Source organism: Sciurus vulgaris (assembly GCF_902686455.1).
Source record: "Sciurus vulgaris genome assembly, chromosome: X".
Taxonomy (NCBI): Eukaryota; Metazoa; Chordata; class Mammalia; order Rodentia; family Sciuridae; genus Sciurus; species Sciurus vulgaris.
The window spans coordinates 16898099-16916542 of record NC_136471.1 but is presented as its reverse complement, the minus strand read 5'-3'; the positions used below and the strand labels follow the sequence as shown (position 1 = coordinate 16916542).

General features: G+C 36.8%; 1 protein-coding gene across 11 annotated transcripts in view; it reads right to left on the bottom strand.

Annotated features, from left to right (window-relative positions):
• The window catches only part of ARHGEF6 (Rac/Cdc42 guanine nucleotide exchange factor 6), a 130704-nt gene that overhangs the window by 10428 nt on the left and 101832 nt on the right, over nt 1-18444 (bottom strand). For 4 of the 11 annotated variants that reach the window (XM_079124589.1, XM_079124586.1, XM_079124587.1 and 1 more), the window contains 8 exons: nt 13305-13443; nt 11108-11167; nt 8582-8728; nt 5447-5533; nt 4605-4683; nt 3462-3607; nt 2273-2410; nt 723-743 (listed from right to left, as the gene is read on the bottom strand). In XM_079124589.1, coding sequence (XP_078980715.1) covers nt 723-743; nt 2273-2410; nt 3462-3607; nt 4605-4683; nt 5447-5533; nt 8582-8728; nt 11108-11167; nt 13305-13443 — 817 coding nt within the window. The remainder of the gene's footprint in view (nt 1-722; nt 744-2272; nt 2411-3461; nt 3608-4604; nt 4684-5446; nt 5534-8581; nt 8729-11107; nt 11168-13304; nt 13444-18444) is intronic. The other 7 variants (XM_079124591.1, XM_079124590.1, XM_079124588.1 and 4 more) reach the window with 5 other exon arrangements.

The following is an 18444-nucleotide window of genomic DNA, read 5'->3' as shown; positions in this document are numbered from 1 at the left end:
AAAGAATATAATGTTCATTTGTCAGATGGGAAAATTAAGGCAGAGAGATTAAGTAATTTTTCCAAACTCAGAGAGAAAAGCCAAATGAAGAATCTTCTAGTAAGTGATTCTGGGTTAAAAGTAACAAACCCACAGACAAGCTTAACTACATATGTATAAAACCATATTTTTAATTAGTAGACAGTGGAGAAGGGAATTACTAAATTTGCTTTTGCTTTATGAATGATCATCAAATTGAAAAAAGTGCTCATTGTCAATATCCAAGCAAATGGATTAAATCTTACACTTAGGGAAAAATTGTCATGATTACCTTATCCAAATTTTCCATGCAATGTACATATGTGATGCATAGATAATCATTAGCATTTTAAAATATATTAAACAAAGAATTTCATTTCTTTTGCTTAGCCACGGTGATCCACTTAGGCTTAAAAAGAGACAGACATGAAAAACTCACATGTGACAAAAATAAGAGGAAAAAACAGCATTTCAAAAATCAGGAAATGGACCTTTCTAAAGCATTACATAGAAGATGACATTTTTATATGTATCTTTCACAAGCCTGCTTTTTGAAGAAAATACTTACATGTCAGAATTGTATCTTCATATTTTAGCCACCAATTATAACAAGGGACAAAACAAGCATAAAGGAAAGCTTCATTCATCAAAGGTTACAGCACAACATATGTCACTGTAAGCCAAAGATATTGTTCTACCCTTACCTTTAAGATATAAGACATCCTCTAAAATGAATATGTAAAGAAAGAGAAGATGAGCGTGAGAGGTCGATGGTTATAATGACCAAATCCATTTATCAATAATTCTAAAACAACATTTGAAATGTTAGTGTTATCATAAATTACACAGAAAGAATATCATCACATTTCCCACATTAGTTTCAGGTGCAATATCATCATGCAGAAGTCCAAAGAACAACAAAAACTGAAAATAACTGAATATACACTACATAGTAAGAATACATTAATAACTATCTTTCCCCAGCAGAAACAAAGTGATCATGCCTTAGTTTTAATAGATTAGTTATGTGAAGGATTAAGTCAACTTTACACTTCAAAGCTCACCTTCACTGAATATAATAACTGACAATTATAAATTATCCAGCATTGAAAAAGGGACCTAGATAACTAGGAAGTGGCACTCCTGCTTTAGGTAATCAAAGAAGAAAATCAAATAATTGTGGGAATTGCAGGTTAATTTCCAAAGCAAATCTGTGGAACAGTTTTCTGGTCGAATTCTGAATAGAGGTGAACAATTAAGATTCAACTCAAGCAATGTCTCTCCTATTTTGTTGGGCCAAAAGTGTCCAAAAAAATCCTCCAATGCCCAGATATTGTTCTATTTTAACTGCACTGAGAGTTGGAGACACAATTAATTGAAGCAGAAGCATGGTGGTTTAAATAAAAGCACACTCAAACTTGAGCTAAGTCTGCATCATTCATCGAAACACACATTTGATATGCTGCCTTTGCACCATAATTCTAAAGCTCATATCATAACTGTCACAAACCTATTCTTCTCTCAGCAAGATCTATTTAAAGAACAGATATTAATAAACAAGCATCTTTTCTGAAAGCTGAAACTATTAGAAACTGGTTAGAGGGGAAAAATCCCACTATATGGAAAAGGTAACGCTCTACACGTTATGAAAGCTAGCTGCAACTTTGAGAGAAAAACAACCACCACCCTGAAATCCCACCTACTCAAATATCCAATGTCCCTTAAGGTTGTTGACAAGAAAGCTCTCTTTAAAAAGACATTTCTTCTATTGACTTCTTTTCCCACTTCTGCTGCAGTAAATATCATTTTCATAATTTGCACTCATGACTTACTCCTATAACACTTTACTGATTTTACTTTATAGGTCAAAATACTCCAAAATGCAGAATTGGGTCTGTTTGGTTGGAAATACAACTCCAAATGAAGTGGCTGTCATTCGAGACGTGTGAGCGTGGTTAACTAACTTAAAGGATTCTCACAATCACATGAAGGTAAACCAGAGGCACTTCAGGAGGAGGCTGGAAAAATTCAGGCACTGCACATTAACCATGTAGGTATTTGATTAATTTTTGTAGATGGACAAAGGGTAAATGGAAAATTCAGAAACAAAAAAAAAATCACTGAGCCTGGTAAATCAAGATTAACTGACATACATCACCTATCATAAATTCTAGCACATTCTCACAGAAGGATTTGGAATAAGCTACAAGATTAGCTTGTCAGAAGCATTTGATACCATATGTAGCAAAATTACCTCTTTATACCCTAGTGCTGCTGATGGTCTAAGTGGAGGTGCAGGTCGTAGACAACTTAAACTCCACGGTTTTATAATTTGAGGAGGCTCCAAGGGTCCTCGGGGCTGTCCAGTAGAGCTAAAAGACTGGGAAAATGTCTGATGAGATGTTGGCAATCTGCCATCTGAACCCGAACTTGTGCCACACAGTAAGGGAACAACAATCATTTCATTGGATCAGCAAAGTCGGGCAGAGAAAGGGAAAGATGGGAAAACAAAAGTCTCCAGTTTGAGAACTGGCACTTTCCACTCAAGATTATGGGGTCTCTAAGGAACAGCAGATATTGACTCGACATCCCATGATCCTGTCCTTTCTCTCTTCTGCAATTTCATTGACGTCAAATTTTTTTTCTCCTCTAGAAGGGAGGAAAGTGGGGTACCAGGCAACATTTGAGTTCAGTGATGTGTTTAGAACTCTAATAGGTGTTTAAATAGGTTATTTCATCAGAACAACATACAATATAGACTCAGCAATTGAAATAACTAGCTAGTAGTTGGCAAAGACAAGATTTGAACACAGATCGGATGCCAAAGCCCATGTTCTATCACCACAATGCACAGTGCTCAAAATAGGAATTTTGGCATCATGAGATTTTGAGTATTAACAGACAACACAGCATATCTTCCATTTCACTCAACAAGTACAGTAAAATCTCATCAATTCAAATTCCATGAATTCTAAATGCAGGAACTCAGAGGAAGACGGCACTGAAAGTTTATCTTTGAAGAAGGTTATTGAGCAAATGTGATAGCATGAGTGAGGTTACATGGAAATGTTTAAGTACTTAGGGAAGTAGCTATTTGTTTTTACTCAGCATATTATTAATATGAAAATAACAGTTGCTAAACAAAGTAAATTTTGTTGATCATTAAAACATCTTAGCAGGATTTCTGGTTGGAAACACATGGCTAGCAGTTATTTAGAGTATCTGAATACTGTCAAACAAAATTGCACACTTGTAAGTGAAACTTTTTATTAGTTGGGATGCACCTCACAATGAGAAATCAGAATTAGTGAGGTTTAACTGTACTTCAAAATCTGTGAATAAAGACTAACCAAAGATGAAGGGAGTGCTCACTGCTTTGTATAAGTGTTTAGCAGGCAACATCTGAAGTAAGCATCCCTGGGCAGAAAAAATGGACTACTTACGGAATGAGCACTACACGATGATGATGATGTTTTGGATAATGAACCTCCAGAGGCAGGTCCTTTGGTCAGTCTGTTCAGATGCTCCAGCCATTCCTGGAAGTCCTGGTTGTTGTTGCAATGGACCACAACTCTCTCTACTATGTTACCTGCATCACCGGATTATGAACATTTCAAAACAAAAGTAAAGGAAAACCTTGAGTTTGTCTCCTTCATAAATATACTTCATGCAAGTAAGACTTGGGTGTCTATTTTCAGGGGTCTTCATATTCATGGATAACCCTTTCAAACTTCTATAGTAGGAACAGATAAGCTATGATAATAAAGTAAATAAATATTCATGTCTGATTTGTAAAACTGTACTTGATTTCTACCACTTACAGAATCTTAGAAGTAGTGTAAAACGTCACTATGAACAAACTAGCAGTCCAAAAGTTTAAGTACATGGTATATCTAGTTCATTGTCTAAAGTGAGACTATTGTCCGGTATCCCCCAATATTAAAGTCAGAACAAGAGTTAGGCAAATACAAAATTGAAGGCTTTTTATTGGGAAAGAAGAGTACTTATAAGGCCAGGGACCATTATCCCTGTCTTAGCTGCTACACTATATCAGTGAAAAAAATGCAGCCATTACATGTAAATCATACAGGTCTGGCAAAAGGAATAATAGCCCAAAATGCCAGAGAGCATTATCAAGATCTGGCATTTTGCTCAGTTTGTGAAGAAAGTTTCATGGCCTTTTAGCACGTTTTGGAAACACAACCAAATCTTGCTAATTCATAGGGGGATGTTAAGACTGCTGATAAAAGTCTACATCTTTGGATCTCTGCCACTGGGAATAGATGACAGAGGAAGAGAAAATTACATTTACATCAGGCCATTTTGTTATTCTTTAGCTCTCACAAGTAGCTCTTATGCAAGGGAAGATTGAATTTAATGGCAAAGCCAAGGCTTTTAAAGTACCAGGAAACTTCTCTGTTCTATCATTGTATCCTAGTAATCCAAGGAAATGGAATATACTGTGCCATGTCCACATAAAACTTGCTCATGGACTTTATGACAAAATAATTGCATTCATTTATTTAAACTCCACTTCATCCCCAAAAAGATTGAAGTAGCTACATGAAAAAGAGAAAATTACTTACCTGTGATTTCAAATGTGCAGTCATTCCCTTCAATTTCATCTAATCTAGTCACCACCATTCCTGCTACTGGTATTTTTCCCTACCAGAAAAAAGGCACATTCCCATTAATTCTGTGATTTTATATATCTCTCTTAGATTTTCTGACCCTCCCAGAATCACTGCTGAATTATAGGTAGATATATTTCTCTAGTCTGTCAATAGATAATGTTTCCCTGTTTAAAATTTTAATCAGACAAGGAAGCAAAAGGGAAACTAGGGAAACAATAAGATCAGGATTTACAAAACAATTTACTTTTCAAACACGTTTTCACATGAATTAGTAAACCAAGTCAAGGCTCAATTTTATGAAAATTTGTCATGGCCAGGCCAGGATATAACAGGCATTACTAACTTATAACACTATATCTTGTTAGCACACTGAGAGAAGTTCAATTTTCTAAGGAGTTAAATGACTTGCTTCTTGGAAACCCAAATTGTGAGATGTGACAGTCATAAGACAATCATAGGAGCAGGTGCCAACTTTGTATTTTCTCATCAATAATGATATGGACCTATAAAATATTGCTGCTAATTTATCCAATTGTAGACTTAGAATTCTATTTGTATGTTCAAAACCCAATTCAGAAGCAAAGCAATAGATAATCAGGACAAACTCATTACTAACACAAAGGTCTTTGATCTAATGAACATCTGTTCTGATAAGCTGTTAAAATACAATGAAGGGTCAGAGCATTCTGCCTTTGCTGGCTTGAGCTTTTAATGCCATAGTGGAGACATTATATCTTAATGGAAGCCTGTTTTCATATGGGTCCTGCCATTTGTTTTATATGAAATCTACTAACCTGATAGATAAAGCCACTCATCCGAGGACTTGCAGATAACATTAGCAAGACATTTGAAAATAACATAAGGTATCGCTCCTCTTTTTCCTGAGGTGGAATGAAAAATATTAAATGGAGAATAGAAATTGGACAATTTTGTTAAGAATTTTTGGAATCACTGCTTTGTTACATAGATCTGACGTAATCAACTGAAACATTAACAGTGATTTAAAGAAATACCCAATGTTAAAGCACAAAACTAGTTTAATTTTACTTTCACGTGGACATAAACCCACAAGTTCTCTCTCTCGTTTTTTTTTTTTTTTTTTTTTTTTTTTTTTGGTCCTGGGGACTGAACTCAGGGGTGCTCTATCACTAAGCTACATCCCCAGCCCTATTTTGAATTTTACTTAGATACAGGGTCTCACTTAGTAGCTTAGGGTCTCACTAAGTTGCTGAGGTTGGCTTTGAACTTGTGATCCTCCTGCCTCAGCCTCCCAAGCCACTGGGATTACAGGTGTGCACCACTATGCCCGGCTCTCTTTCATTCTTAAACATAACAGTTAAATATAAATAATCACACTTGTTTCCCAAATACATAAACCTGAGAAGTCAACAGTTTAAGCAGCCAGTGCAATGTATTAGGCCTGGGCACAAATAAGTCTCTAGTTTCACAAAACAAAAATAAAATTTCACCTTGAAAAGTGGCAAAAGAAGTAGTTTCTTTTTTTTTCTTTTTTTCTTTTTTTTTGTGGTACTAGGGACTGAACTCAAGGTCTTGCACACACTAGGCAGAGGCTCTACCACTAATGAACACCCCTAGCCCATGAAGTGGTTTTTGAGTTATGGAAAATGTATTTTACTCTAATGCATATGTGGAATTTTTATTCACAAAATTATTTTTAATCATTAAGAATAGGATAACTAATTGTATCCACATAAAACAAAGAAGTAAACACATTTTTTAAAAATTTTGTTTGGTTTTTGTGTGTGCAAAGTACTGGAGGTCAAACCCAGGGCCTCATACATGCTAAGTATACACTCTAGCACTGAGCTACACCCCCAGCCCAATTTTGCGATTTTTTTTTGATTGACACATAATCATTGTACATATTTATAAGGTAAAATGTCATGTTTCAATTCTTGTATACATTGTGTAATGATCTACCATCTTAAACTTTTCTCATTTCTTTACAGTGCATACATTCAAAATCCTCACTGCCAGCTCTTTTGAGATACACACAATGCATTGTTGTTAACTACATTTTTATGACATTAGAAGACCCTTCACATATGAGGATTCTTAGAATCCCTTAACCAGATATGCAACTGGTAAATGTGAAATTTCCATTTCGCTTTCATGCCCAGCCATCTTAGCCACAATTGTCCACATGCCTATCTGCATTTTCTTCCTCCCATTTGAGAAGAGCAACCCTCAGAAGCTAACTCTTCTAACAAGTGGTCTACATTCTCACCAACCTTTCTCTCATCTAGTTTTCTTCTGCACACATCTCCTCTCCTCCTCCCTCCAGCAGCCTCCCTTACTTTACTCGCTTTTCCCCTTTTGCCTTCAACATATATGCATCTCCTGTCCTAAAAGGCTTTGTTCTTCCCATGTGGCTCCTTATACATAATATCTCATTTCTTGACATTTTATTGCCAAATTACTTGCTGCCTTCATTTTCTCCCCATTGATCCCTCCCTAACTGCACCCCTACTGCTTTCTCAAAGCCATCAATAACTGCCTTCTAGCAAAATCCAATGGCTTCTTCTAGGTCCTCACATTCCTTGACCTTTGAACCTTCTGCAGCACTCAGCTTACTGACCACTTTCAAGTGCTCCTCCAGGAATTTCCATGTTACCACAACCCCCAATTTTTTTCTACCCCCCTATTTGTCTTTCTTTTCTCTGGCATTCGTTCCTCCTCCTTTCACCCAGGGGATTTATCCCAAAGATGTGAGTGACTAATAGTTAGACTCACTGCATTAACCTTCCCCAGGGTATCTGCATTTTCAATGAGATTGCTTATTAACCCAAAGTAATGAATCTCTGCCAGAGGCACGTCCGGGAATATAGGAAGCTGTTTTGGGAGAGGGAAGACAATTCTAACACCCAATAAATCATACCAGGTGACATAATCAACCTTTCTCCCCTACCCTGCCCCCTTCTTAAAAGAAATAATCCATCTTCAGCCCCTGTGCTTCTCTTTGGATGTTTACCTCCTAGGAAGGCACATCTGTCAGGGACATCTGAATCTCTGCCTGTAACTGACCTATCACCCATATTTCCATACTATTTCAACAGCTGCCTATAAGATATCTTCACATGGATAGCTACAGTCTCTTGAAAGTTAACAGGTCTAAAATTCCATTCATCATCTCCTCTAGCCTATGGGTCACCCCTTTCCATTGACTTTCCCATTTAAACATGTTTCAGAGTTGCATCTTATGTTCTATTCCCTCTGTCACCACCTTGCCTGGAGGCACTTCTCATTTCCCATTCTAGTTGCCCTTTCTGTTTCTAGTTCCATCCTCACCTGATATATATGTTCACCAGATTAAGCGTCAAACAGCCCTTTCATTAGGTTTTTATGCTACTCAGTACTCTTTCATTATTTCCTGTTGCTTGCTGCATCACTCTAAACCACTCTAGCCTGATATTCAATGTTCTTCAAAACCTGATTCAATTAACCTTTTCTTTCACTATGTCTAAAATGCTTCTTCTGATGCCCGGTGTCTGGTTTTCTTAATGTGCTACAGAAAAAAGCCACATTCTTGTTCTCTCTTGAAATAAAAATGACCTCTACTTTATCCTCCCCTTTTCTTTTTGGCATCTTCCTCCTTCAGTCCTGTCTCCATAAGGTCTTTCTGGTCTTTCCCTTCTCTGAATTTCTACGAACTCTACTGCTGGCTATTTGGTTTGTTTTCTTGTTGCAACCTGCATTTTAATCTATTTTAATGAGTTATTTGAAAGCAAAGCTCACTGCTTGTTCATTCCCTCTATTTACCATAGCACCTAGCACCTAGCACCTAGCAGAGTGTTGAGCAAAGAATGGGTTTCTGATTTAAATGCTCAAGCATTTCAACATAATGAAAGGACAAATAAAGGAAGAAAAATATAAAAGAAGAAACAATGTTAAGATTTGAAGCACTTTACCTCACATGTTCCATACTGCACCAATACTTGTGACATAAAAATCACATTTCCCAAGGTTTTAATATCCTCCCCTTCCCATGCTTGAATAGGTTCCGAGAGTATCTGCAACTCCAGTTGTTTTCTCTTTCTCAGATCTTGGCACTGTCCCTACAGAACCAAAACACAGCACAGTGGAATAGGAATTCTTCTGAAATAGATCAGTGAAAGTTATCAGACTTAAAACAAGATCAAAGAAAGATGTGACATTTGCCTCTCACATTCCCACTGAATCCTACTATTCTTCATCTTGAATGCTCTGACCAGACCAATTCCTGACAGAAGATACACTACCCTCAGTCTTTAGCCTTGAGTTTTTAATAGCTGTATGAGGATGAGCTACTTTTCATGTCAAAAAAGTATCAAGATAGAAGGGTAGAAAGGGTTTATTTGTCCCTCTTTGTAAGAAGTCTAGAAGGACAAGTAGTGGAATGACATAAAGCAAAGGCAGGAAAACAACTGGTAGATTTAGATCTGTAGGCTGTTACCCTGCTCTAGCTCCTCACCATCTTGTCTATCTTTGTGTAAACAGAGCTTTAGTTACTACAAAGCAATTTTGTTTTTCTAGCATATGTTCATTTTCCATCAAGGAAACATCCTGATGATAACAAAAACCAAAAAAAGCTACAAGAGTTATAGAAAGAGGGGCTGGGGATATAGCTCAGATGGTGAAGGGCTTGCTTCACATGGGTTCAATCCCCAGCACTACACACACAAAAAAGGGTGGGGTAAGAAAAAAGACTTGCAAAAAGAATGTAAATTCATTTTTTATGCCACAGGGAATCAAACTGAGCTCATAATAAAACACATGCTGGATACACGGAGCAATAGTAGTTTGTGATAAAAAATACTAAATTAATTTTCATTTCTAAAAGGATTGAAAAAAGGAGGACAACTGGGGCTGGGGAGATAGCTCAGTTGGTAGAGTGATTGCCTTGTAAGCACAAGGCCCTGGGTTCGATCCCCAGCACCAAAAAAAAAAAAAAAAAAAGAGACAACTGAATTTCATGATGACAAACTGAAAAAATTCAAACCAAGAAACAATTTACTGTTTGCCAATACTATGTGCAGTGTGAACATTAGATATATATATTTAAATCCCTGCTTCAGAAAGTGTGAGGCCATCTAAGAGTAATTTAACAGCATTCATTCCAAATTGAATACAAAAATAAGCATATGGTTAGTTATGTTACTATTTCCAAATGACTGTAATGTAATAGCTTTTTTGGAAGTGATTTTTCTACACAATCTCTGCTGCCTCATTCAGTTAAATGGAGACTTGAAGAAATAAATTTATTGTAAAGATACTTTCCTGCAACTATACCACAAATAAACAGACTACAACCACCAAAGCAGGTTTTATGTGATCAAAAATAACTGCAGTTTTTTTTTTTTTCAAAGAGGCATTTTACATTCCATTTACATGGGAGAAATAAGAGACAAATTACAATAAATGCCATGGGTTTCAGTGAGCTGTTCTATTAGGTTGAGTCATGTAAAACTGCCAGTATTTGATTGTTTTTAAACTACAACAGCAATGATTTTAACCTAATACCTTACTCTGGTCTTCAACTTGCTGTTTAACCATAAATATGCCAATTGCTGATCTTTTATAAAATTTTTCATTTTATTTGTTCTAATTAGTTGTACATGGAAGTAGAATGCATTTATACATTTTGATAGATCATACATACAGTGTAATTTCTCATTTTTCTGATTATACATATCACAGGATCACATGGATCATGAAGTCATACATGTAAATGAGGTAATAATGTCTGTTCAGTTACTGATCTTTTAACAGCAATATAAATGAGGTAATGGTGAACATCATATCACAAACTTACAGCAAGGAACAATAACTGAACATTGATCCAAATAACTTAGAATGCAGCAGAAATGTCAAAAATATAGCTAAACTTAATCCATCACCAAAAATAAGGTTTTCTTTCCTTCTAAAATGGCACCAAGTGGTTTTACATCAGTGGGTTCAAGAACACACATTAACCATGATGTTTGAGATACAAGATTACAGTATCTTTGGTAGCAATCTATATAAAGCAATTGTATTTTAGTAGATTGGTTTTTTCCTTTTATAAAGGATTTCTTTTTCATATGTAAAGAACAAACTCAAGCCCTTTGACATAGTTGATTCCAGTATTGATGCCAATCAGTGAATGACGAGTTACACAGACATAGGATGAGCAAAGGGGGTAAAGACAAAGACAAAAGGAAACACCCCACCTACACATCAATGCTTAATGTGGCCAAGACTTCAAATGCGATTGTTTTATATATTTAGCCTGGCAACCTTTTATAGGTAAGCATGATTTTTGGAGGACAAAATGAAATGAAACAATCACTGCAATACTGTCATGAAATGTCAGAAAACCTTTGCATAAGGAAGAAAATATTACACACAAATCATTCTTGCAGGAACAAAATACACAAAATGAAGAACAACCATTCTCCACTTACAGCATCACCTACCATGAGCGCTTTAAATGCTATGATTGCTTTCAGAATATCCTGATGATCTGGATGAGTATCCTATACAAAGTAAATATTGAAAACAATATTAGCAGAGAATGGGTCATCAGCAGCCAGGGGTTCCAGGTGGGAGGAAGGTGCGGCCCCAAAACCATAGTAAGCAAGAATTTTGGGAAGTAACAGAATCATCCCAACTGTAGTACTGATAACACAAGTCTACACCTGTGGTAAAGTCAAAGAACAGTGAACCAAAAGAAAATTTAAGGTACTGAGATTCCAAATGTTGGTCTATGCTTTAATCTTTAAATTAGCATAGAGTATACTGAACTTTTAAAACCGTAGGTAACACAGCGTATATTTAGTAATAGCACAGTAGGTATAATTACTGAAACAAGAGTTCCCATTTCCCTGTTTTGCTTTTATACTTTAGATAATAAATATTTAATAATAAATATGGTAATTAAATAATTACCAGAGGGATAGTGTTAGGTCATATAGTATACTTAACCTTGAGGTATATGGGGTTATACCTCACTTGGGGGGTGTATGTTAAGTGTATGTAAACCTAACCTCTGGAACTCAGCTGGAGCAGTAAGAAGATGCAATTTGCTCAACCAGTTTTGGGTGACAAAATACAGAGCTGAACTTGAATAGCATTGGGGTCTGATCCAAGTCAAGAATAGTACTCCTCATGGAAAGTAAGTTTGTATTCCTTTATAACAAAATTTGTCATCATCCAAATCAGTTGACAACTGAATTTCAGGTTCCATTCTACTGTTAGCTAGTGATCATGACCAACAATCGGAAGTATTGATAAAGCGTCTCACCACTGGTGAACTAGCAGGAAGGAGGTGTCTTATAGGAAGGTGGGTAATGAAAGGCAGCCAAAGACAATGTGAACAATTTGAAGGCAGGGGTAGAAACAGGCTCCACTACAAGGAAAGCTGAGATAGAGGATCTGGGCAGTAGGAGCATCTTCTTACTGCTTGGGGTTTTATTTTCTCCCCAAATTAAATGTGTATTTGTACTTAGCACTGAGAAGTAACAGAAACTTAGGCCATTGGTTTCTGGATTTTTGTGATAAGCAAGGAGGGGCAAACCTCAAACGGTTCAGCCAACTGGTTTACTTATGGAAAGGCCTCCAGAGGCCAACACCTTCCAGAGCCCTAACAGAAATTTCTTTCTAGCAGGCTTTATTCACCTGCTCCCCACTGCCTCCAGCTTTCAGGCAGGTCAAACACCCTGAGAATGCGGTTTCGCTCAGAGTACATGATTTCAATCCTGACAAATGCTGACAAGCCTGGCAGCGTGCAACCTTTTGTTTTAAAGATAATCAACCCTTTTAAAACCTCAAAACCTTCCCCCAGACACAGGAAGAGCAACTAGGGTAAATGCAGCCTCCCCCAGGGGGCCTTCCTCTCCCACCCACACCTCCACACCCCATGCACAATCGCCAAAGAACAGCTCAAGGAGCTATCCCTGCTGACTGGTTTTTAATCACAACAGGATTTTGGCTCTTGATGAAAAATGATTCAATGATCACTCTTCATCACAAATCTTAATACTTAGAAAAGATTATACAACTGTGCCAAGTAAACTATAAGTTTATAAACCAAAATGTGAGGAGACTTTAATGTAGATGTACTGATGCATGGAGAAATGCATTAATATTGGATCCATTGACTAATCTTTAAGGAATACCAGAATCATCCTCTGTAATCCCGAGTCAGAAAGGTGCATGATTGCAATATTGTGGAGATAAATATTCCTGTCTACAATGAATATGTTCTTTGTATTTTCTGACATTGGTTTGCTTTATCTCCCACAATACATTTGGTTAATACACCAGAACAACAGAGATTTCTAGATCTGATTTTGACTGAATCACCATCTACAGATGAGAAGGCAAAACAAAACCTAAGTAAATATAGATTTGAAGCAAGAAACAGAACCAAGACTTGGGAAGAAGGGAAAGGAAGAATGATCATGAACATCTGGTACAACAGAAAAGGGATCTTACTTGGTTGCATAAAGAAGTGAACTAGAAGCCTGGGAAGAGCAAAGATTGGATTGAGTAAATTTTGAAACAGACATTTTCTGTATCCTCATCAAGGCTAGTCTGGGGGGCAAACTGACTGCTTCCCTAAGCAGAGGGTCATGCAGGTACAGGCCCTTAGAAAATCTTGCCTTGCCTTACCTCCATGTGCCGTTCCAGCTCTTGTAAGAGAGTAACATACTTTTCCAGTCGCATGAATGGCTTACTGAGGCTTGTGGTTAAAATGAGGATACCTGGGCTGGATGCACCTTGATTTTCCATAAATTGTTCCAGATCATCACTATCAAAAAATGAACATAGCTTTGTTACTGCTGAATATCCCAAGAGTTATCACTCTAACATTATTTTACTGTATTTCCCACAATATAAAACCAGATAAAAATTTATTTCACTGCTCCAAATGTTGTTGCATTTATTTCAATTCAATTCAACCAACATTTATTCAGTTATTCTTTTGCCATTGGCCCTATGCCCAGAAAGGGGACTCATGATGTCATGGTGGGCCAGACAATCGTGATCCTTGATGTACTTAACTCAGTCAACACTTACTGATTGAGAATCTACTACCTGGTATGCTCTGTTCTCTGATGGGAATATAGGAGTGAACGAAGCAAAAATCCCCACCCTTCAGGAGCTTGCACCCAGTGGAATGGGGCATACAGACTATCAGAAGCCCTCAAATTAAGGTTAAAAATATATATATTTTTAGTCACTTTGAACGCTAGCTATGTGCTGCTGGTCAAGTACCAAGATTAGCTACTCACTAAGTGCTCTAGAATCAAGTCCTGCATTCAGAGAGCAACATGTTGGTAAGACTCCCCACAAAGTCACTTAGCTTAGGATCTGAACCCAGTGTTGCAGAATGCCTGAACACTTCCAGAGGGGCGCAACATGGTGAAAAGTTTAATAATAGCTTGTGAACTACATCCTGTAAATGTTTAACTCTCAGCCTATGCTTCCAAATTATCTCCTTTCCACTCATAGGGGTGTTGAGTCCTGGGGCCACAAGACCATTTTAATATATATTTAAGCAGAATAGAATTAGAGAAAGAAAACTTCTGACAACATATTTTGTTCTAATTGACAACATATTTTAAAATTTTTGCTTTCTCCCTTGACTCCCTGACCTCCTTGGTTGCCCATGCATATCCAGCCAGTCCCAGGTATCTTTGGATCTGTTTATTCCTCTCCATTTCCACTGCTACAGCCTAAATCCAGGCGTTTACTGCATCCAAATCTGGCTTGCTTCAATAGACCAACACATCTCCTAGCTTCCAGACTCTCACCTGCAAATCATCCTGCAGACCACCACTGAAGTCCCACTACTTTTCTACTCAAAAACCTCTGAGCTGGGTGTGGTGGTGCACACCTGTAATCCCAGCAGCTTGGGAGTCTGAGGAAGGAGGTTTGTGAGTTCAAAGTTAGCCTCAGTAGTAACTTACTGAGTCACTAAGCAACTCAGAGAGACCCTATCTCTAAGTAAAATACAAAAAGGGCTCAGGATGTGGTTCAGTGGTTAAGTGGCCCCTGAGACCAATCCCTGAGACCAAAATAGATAGATAGATAAATAAATAAATAAATAAATAAATAATAATAAAAAAACTCTGAGTGCTTACAAGGTCAAGTATTAACTTTTTAGACTTAAAGGTCGCAAAAAACTTTCTCACTACTCCCTAACAAGAACCACCTACTGAGAAGTGACCTACTTACTCTTCCTAGAGCATATCTTGTGGTGGTTCTAACTGTGGTATGTTGCCACAGGTTACAAAATGTGTTTAAAGAAACTTGCTATTGGTAATCAAGTATACGGGATCACAGGGGATCCCTATTAATAATACTCTTCCTCCTTTGGCATCTGTGAGTAACTGAGACATCATGAGCCTGGAATCATGCATTAGCACACATATGTCAGAGAGAAGAAAGGGGGACTGTGGTTGTAGCTCAGTGACAGAGCACATGCGAAACACTGGGTTCAATCCTCAGCACCACATAAAAATAAAAATATAAAAATGTTTTTTAAATGAATTGATATAGTTTGATCCCCAGCACCATAAAAAATTAATTTAAAAATTAATTTAAAAAGAGAGAGAAGAAAGGCAGGAATGGCTGTCTTAGTGAAAACTAGATCACATCTGGGTGGTCACATCAAACCATTGCTTCTAAGCATTTTATTGGTTTTCACAGTCTTGTTCTAGAAGAGCTGAGAAGTAGGAAGTGCCCTAGGCTTAGAGTCAGAAAACAGATGTGGTGACCCTGGGTGAGCTGCCTGAGCCTCAAATGACTCATTTGTAAAACCTACTTCCTAATAAAATCATGTTGATTAAATCAGTGGGGTTGTTAAGGCTACAATTTTATGCTAAGATCTTTGCATGCATTTATTCCTGTTTAATATTCACAACAGCATTTTGGCATAGGTGTTATCTCCATTTTACAGATGAGAAACCTGAGAATCAAGGGTGAGTAATAGCTAGTAAGTGGTTATAATTGGGTTCATAATCAGGTCTGAAGCTAAAACTTCAGGTCATTCCATGATACCACCCTGTCTGACTACAAAATAGGATTGTGAACACTTTAGTCAATAGATGCATTATTATTATTATCATTATTCCAAGACACCTTGCTAGAATCTGATCTTTAAAAAGTACTAGGACCCATGATTTCCAACTTTAGGAAAATGCAATTGATATTTAATTTCTAACCAAGAGCATAAGCCACATAAAGAGGTTTAAAAATTCATCATATGTAAACTATAATTAGGAAAATAACTCAGATTTGGAGAGTGCATTTGAGTAGAAATTCAATTTGGAGAAAATCACTTTCCTAATTTCTTTTCAATTGGGTAAATAAGTCCTATGTTTTCTTTCCATGACTAAATGACTGCTACATCTTCAACATTCTACTCTAATTGATGAAAGTTATAGCAATTAAAATAAAATGCTTATGGGTATTTTATTATTACTTTCGATTCAGCATACTAACTTCTAGGCTTAATAAATATTATTAAACAATGTATTTTTTGGTACCAAGGATTGAACCCTGGAGTGCTTAACTACTGAGGAACATCCCCAGTCTTTTTTATTTTTTATTTTAAGATAGGTTCTTGTTATGTTGCTTAGGGCTTTGGTAAGTTCCTGAGGCTGGCTTTGAACTTGTGATTCTTCTGCCTCAGCCTCCTGAGCCACTGGGATTACAGGTGTATACCACAACAGCCAACTTAAACAATTTTTTAAGTGTTTCAATATAATATGAGCTCACTGCCTTAGATTAAAACAGGAGCTATTGCACAGACAATAAAATGTTGCTACTGAAATGAAAGAAAAAAACTGTTTTACATAGCCACTGCCTATTATAAGCAGATCCTAAAAAGCACATTGTACTTACACAAATAAATTTAGTACACAAATTAATATAATTATATACAAATATGTATCATTATACCAAAGAACAATCAGTCTTTAAAATGCAGTTTATAATTTCAATGGTCTGCTTGAGACAGCAGTGGGTTAAGACTTGTTTTTCAAGTTTAACATGTTCTGTATATGTGATATGATACAATAGAATCAGTTGTCAATGTACAAATGCTGTTTGAAGCTCAACATGCATTCATCTCATAGAATACATGGCAGATGGGGTTCTTTTATGTTCCTGGTTGGGTAAAAGGTTGAAAACTATTCAACCTTTTAATAGCACTACAGAGCTTAACCATCTCATATAACAGTGTTTCTGTGAAATCTTTGTGTAGATTTTCAATTTGAAAGATCATGACTCCCCCTAAAAGAAGGTTAAAGATTCCTGCTTCCCATTTCATTCCATTCCCACAAGCCTTTCATGGGAATTTCTGTGGCCTGGAAAGAGTAGGTGAAGCAAGAGGAGCTGGAAGGCCCAACTTCTGGTCAGTGGAAAATCCCAGGGATGCCACTCACACTGGTTTGGGTGGAGCCCCATTTTCCCTTTTTCATTTATACAGGGCCCAAGAGTAGGCTGTCTGCTTCTTTCTTGTCCCTACCACATTTTGTTTGTGACCATTCTCCTTCTTTTCCCTGGTTCCTCAAAGACAGAAACAAAACAGAATTGAGGCTCAGAATTTTTCCTAGGCTCTTACCCCCCAAGAATTATACAGCTCTTTGAGGTTTTCTCAAAGTCAACATTGCTGGCAACAATGGTAAACAGAAGGTGAATAAAACTAAGAAGAGGAATAGTACACAGGGTGTTTGTGGTAGTTGCTACAACACAGATGGAAGTGAGATCCAGATCTGTCTTAGTTTCAATGCTTGTCCTCCCCTGGCTCCCTCTTGGAATCCTCTCCCTCATGGAGGCTACACCACTACACTGAAGCACAGGATGGTAGGCATTTTTGTAAGGGAGAAAATTATTCCCAGGAAGGGACAGAAGCTACCTAAGCAAGTCAGCAAGGGAGAGATAGGGGAAATCCCCAAAGGCCTCACCCAGGGCATAACAAAAAACTGGGGCAGCCATTCGAATATATGTAAATATGGGGATACATCAAGGTTGGGGTCAATTACATGTCCAAATTTGGGCAACACATTACTATATTTTTAACATAACATCTGCATGCAATCAAACAATTTTAGGGTTGGATGTCTTCTCATGGTTGACTGTTGTGAGCATTTCTGGTTTGATATTGCCACCTACAGACCAAAAGGAAGAAGGTACCTGAGCATCAAAGCTTCATCAGAGAAAGAAGAGAAATTCACCAATGTCCCTATTTCAGCCAAAATCTTCATCAAAAATAAAATTTTAATAGGAATTTTCTGTGAATTTTATTCAACTATGTTTGGTCTCTAATGTCTTCATAAATTTATAAGACACTCATGGAAAATACCAGAGATTACATTAGAAGCACATCTAAGGAAAACCCAAATTATTTAAGTTCAATTTTCATCCCTTACATGTAAATGAATCAAAATATAGGCATTTAGTTCTATAAAGACTTCAGTCAGTCATCATTTCAAAGTATATAATAAAATTCTCAGAAAAACAACAATATCCAAAATAAAGCAAAGAGTATTACAATTCCTAACAGTTGAGAAATCTTTAAATTCATTGGGTAACGAATTTTAAATCATTGAAGTTGAAGGAATCTCTATTTATAAAATTAAATTCTTTTTTTAACTTTCTTTTTTTAATTATTATTATTTAAACAACTGGGATACATGTTGTTTCTCTATTTGTACATGGAGTCAAGGCATACCCTTTGTGTAATCATAAATTTACATAGGGCAATGTTTGATTCATTCTGTTATTTATTTTGCCTTCCCCC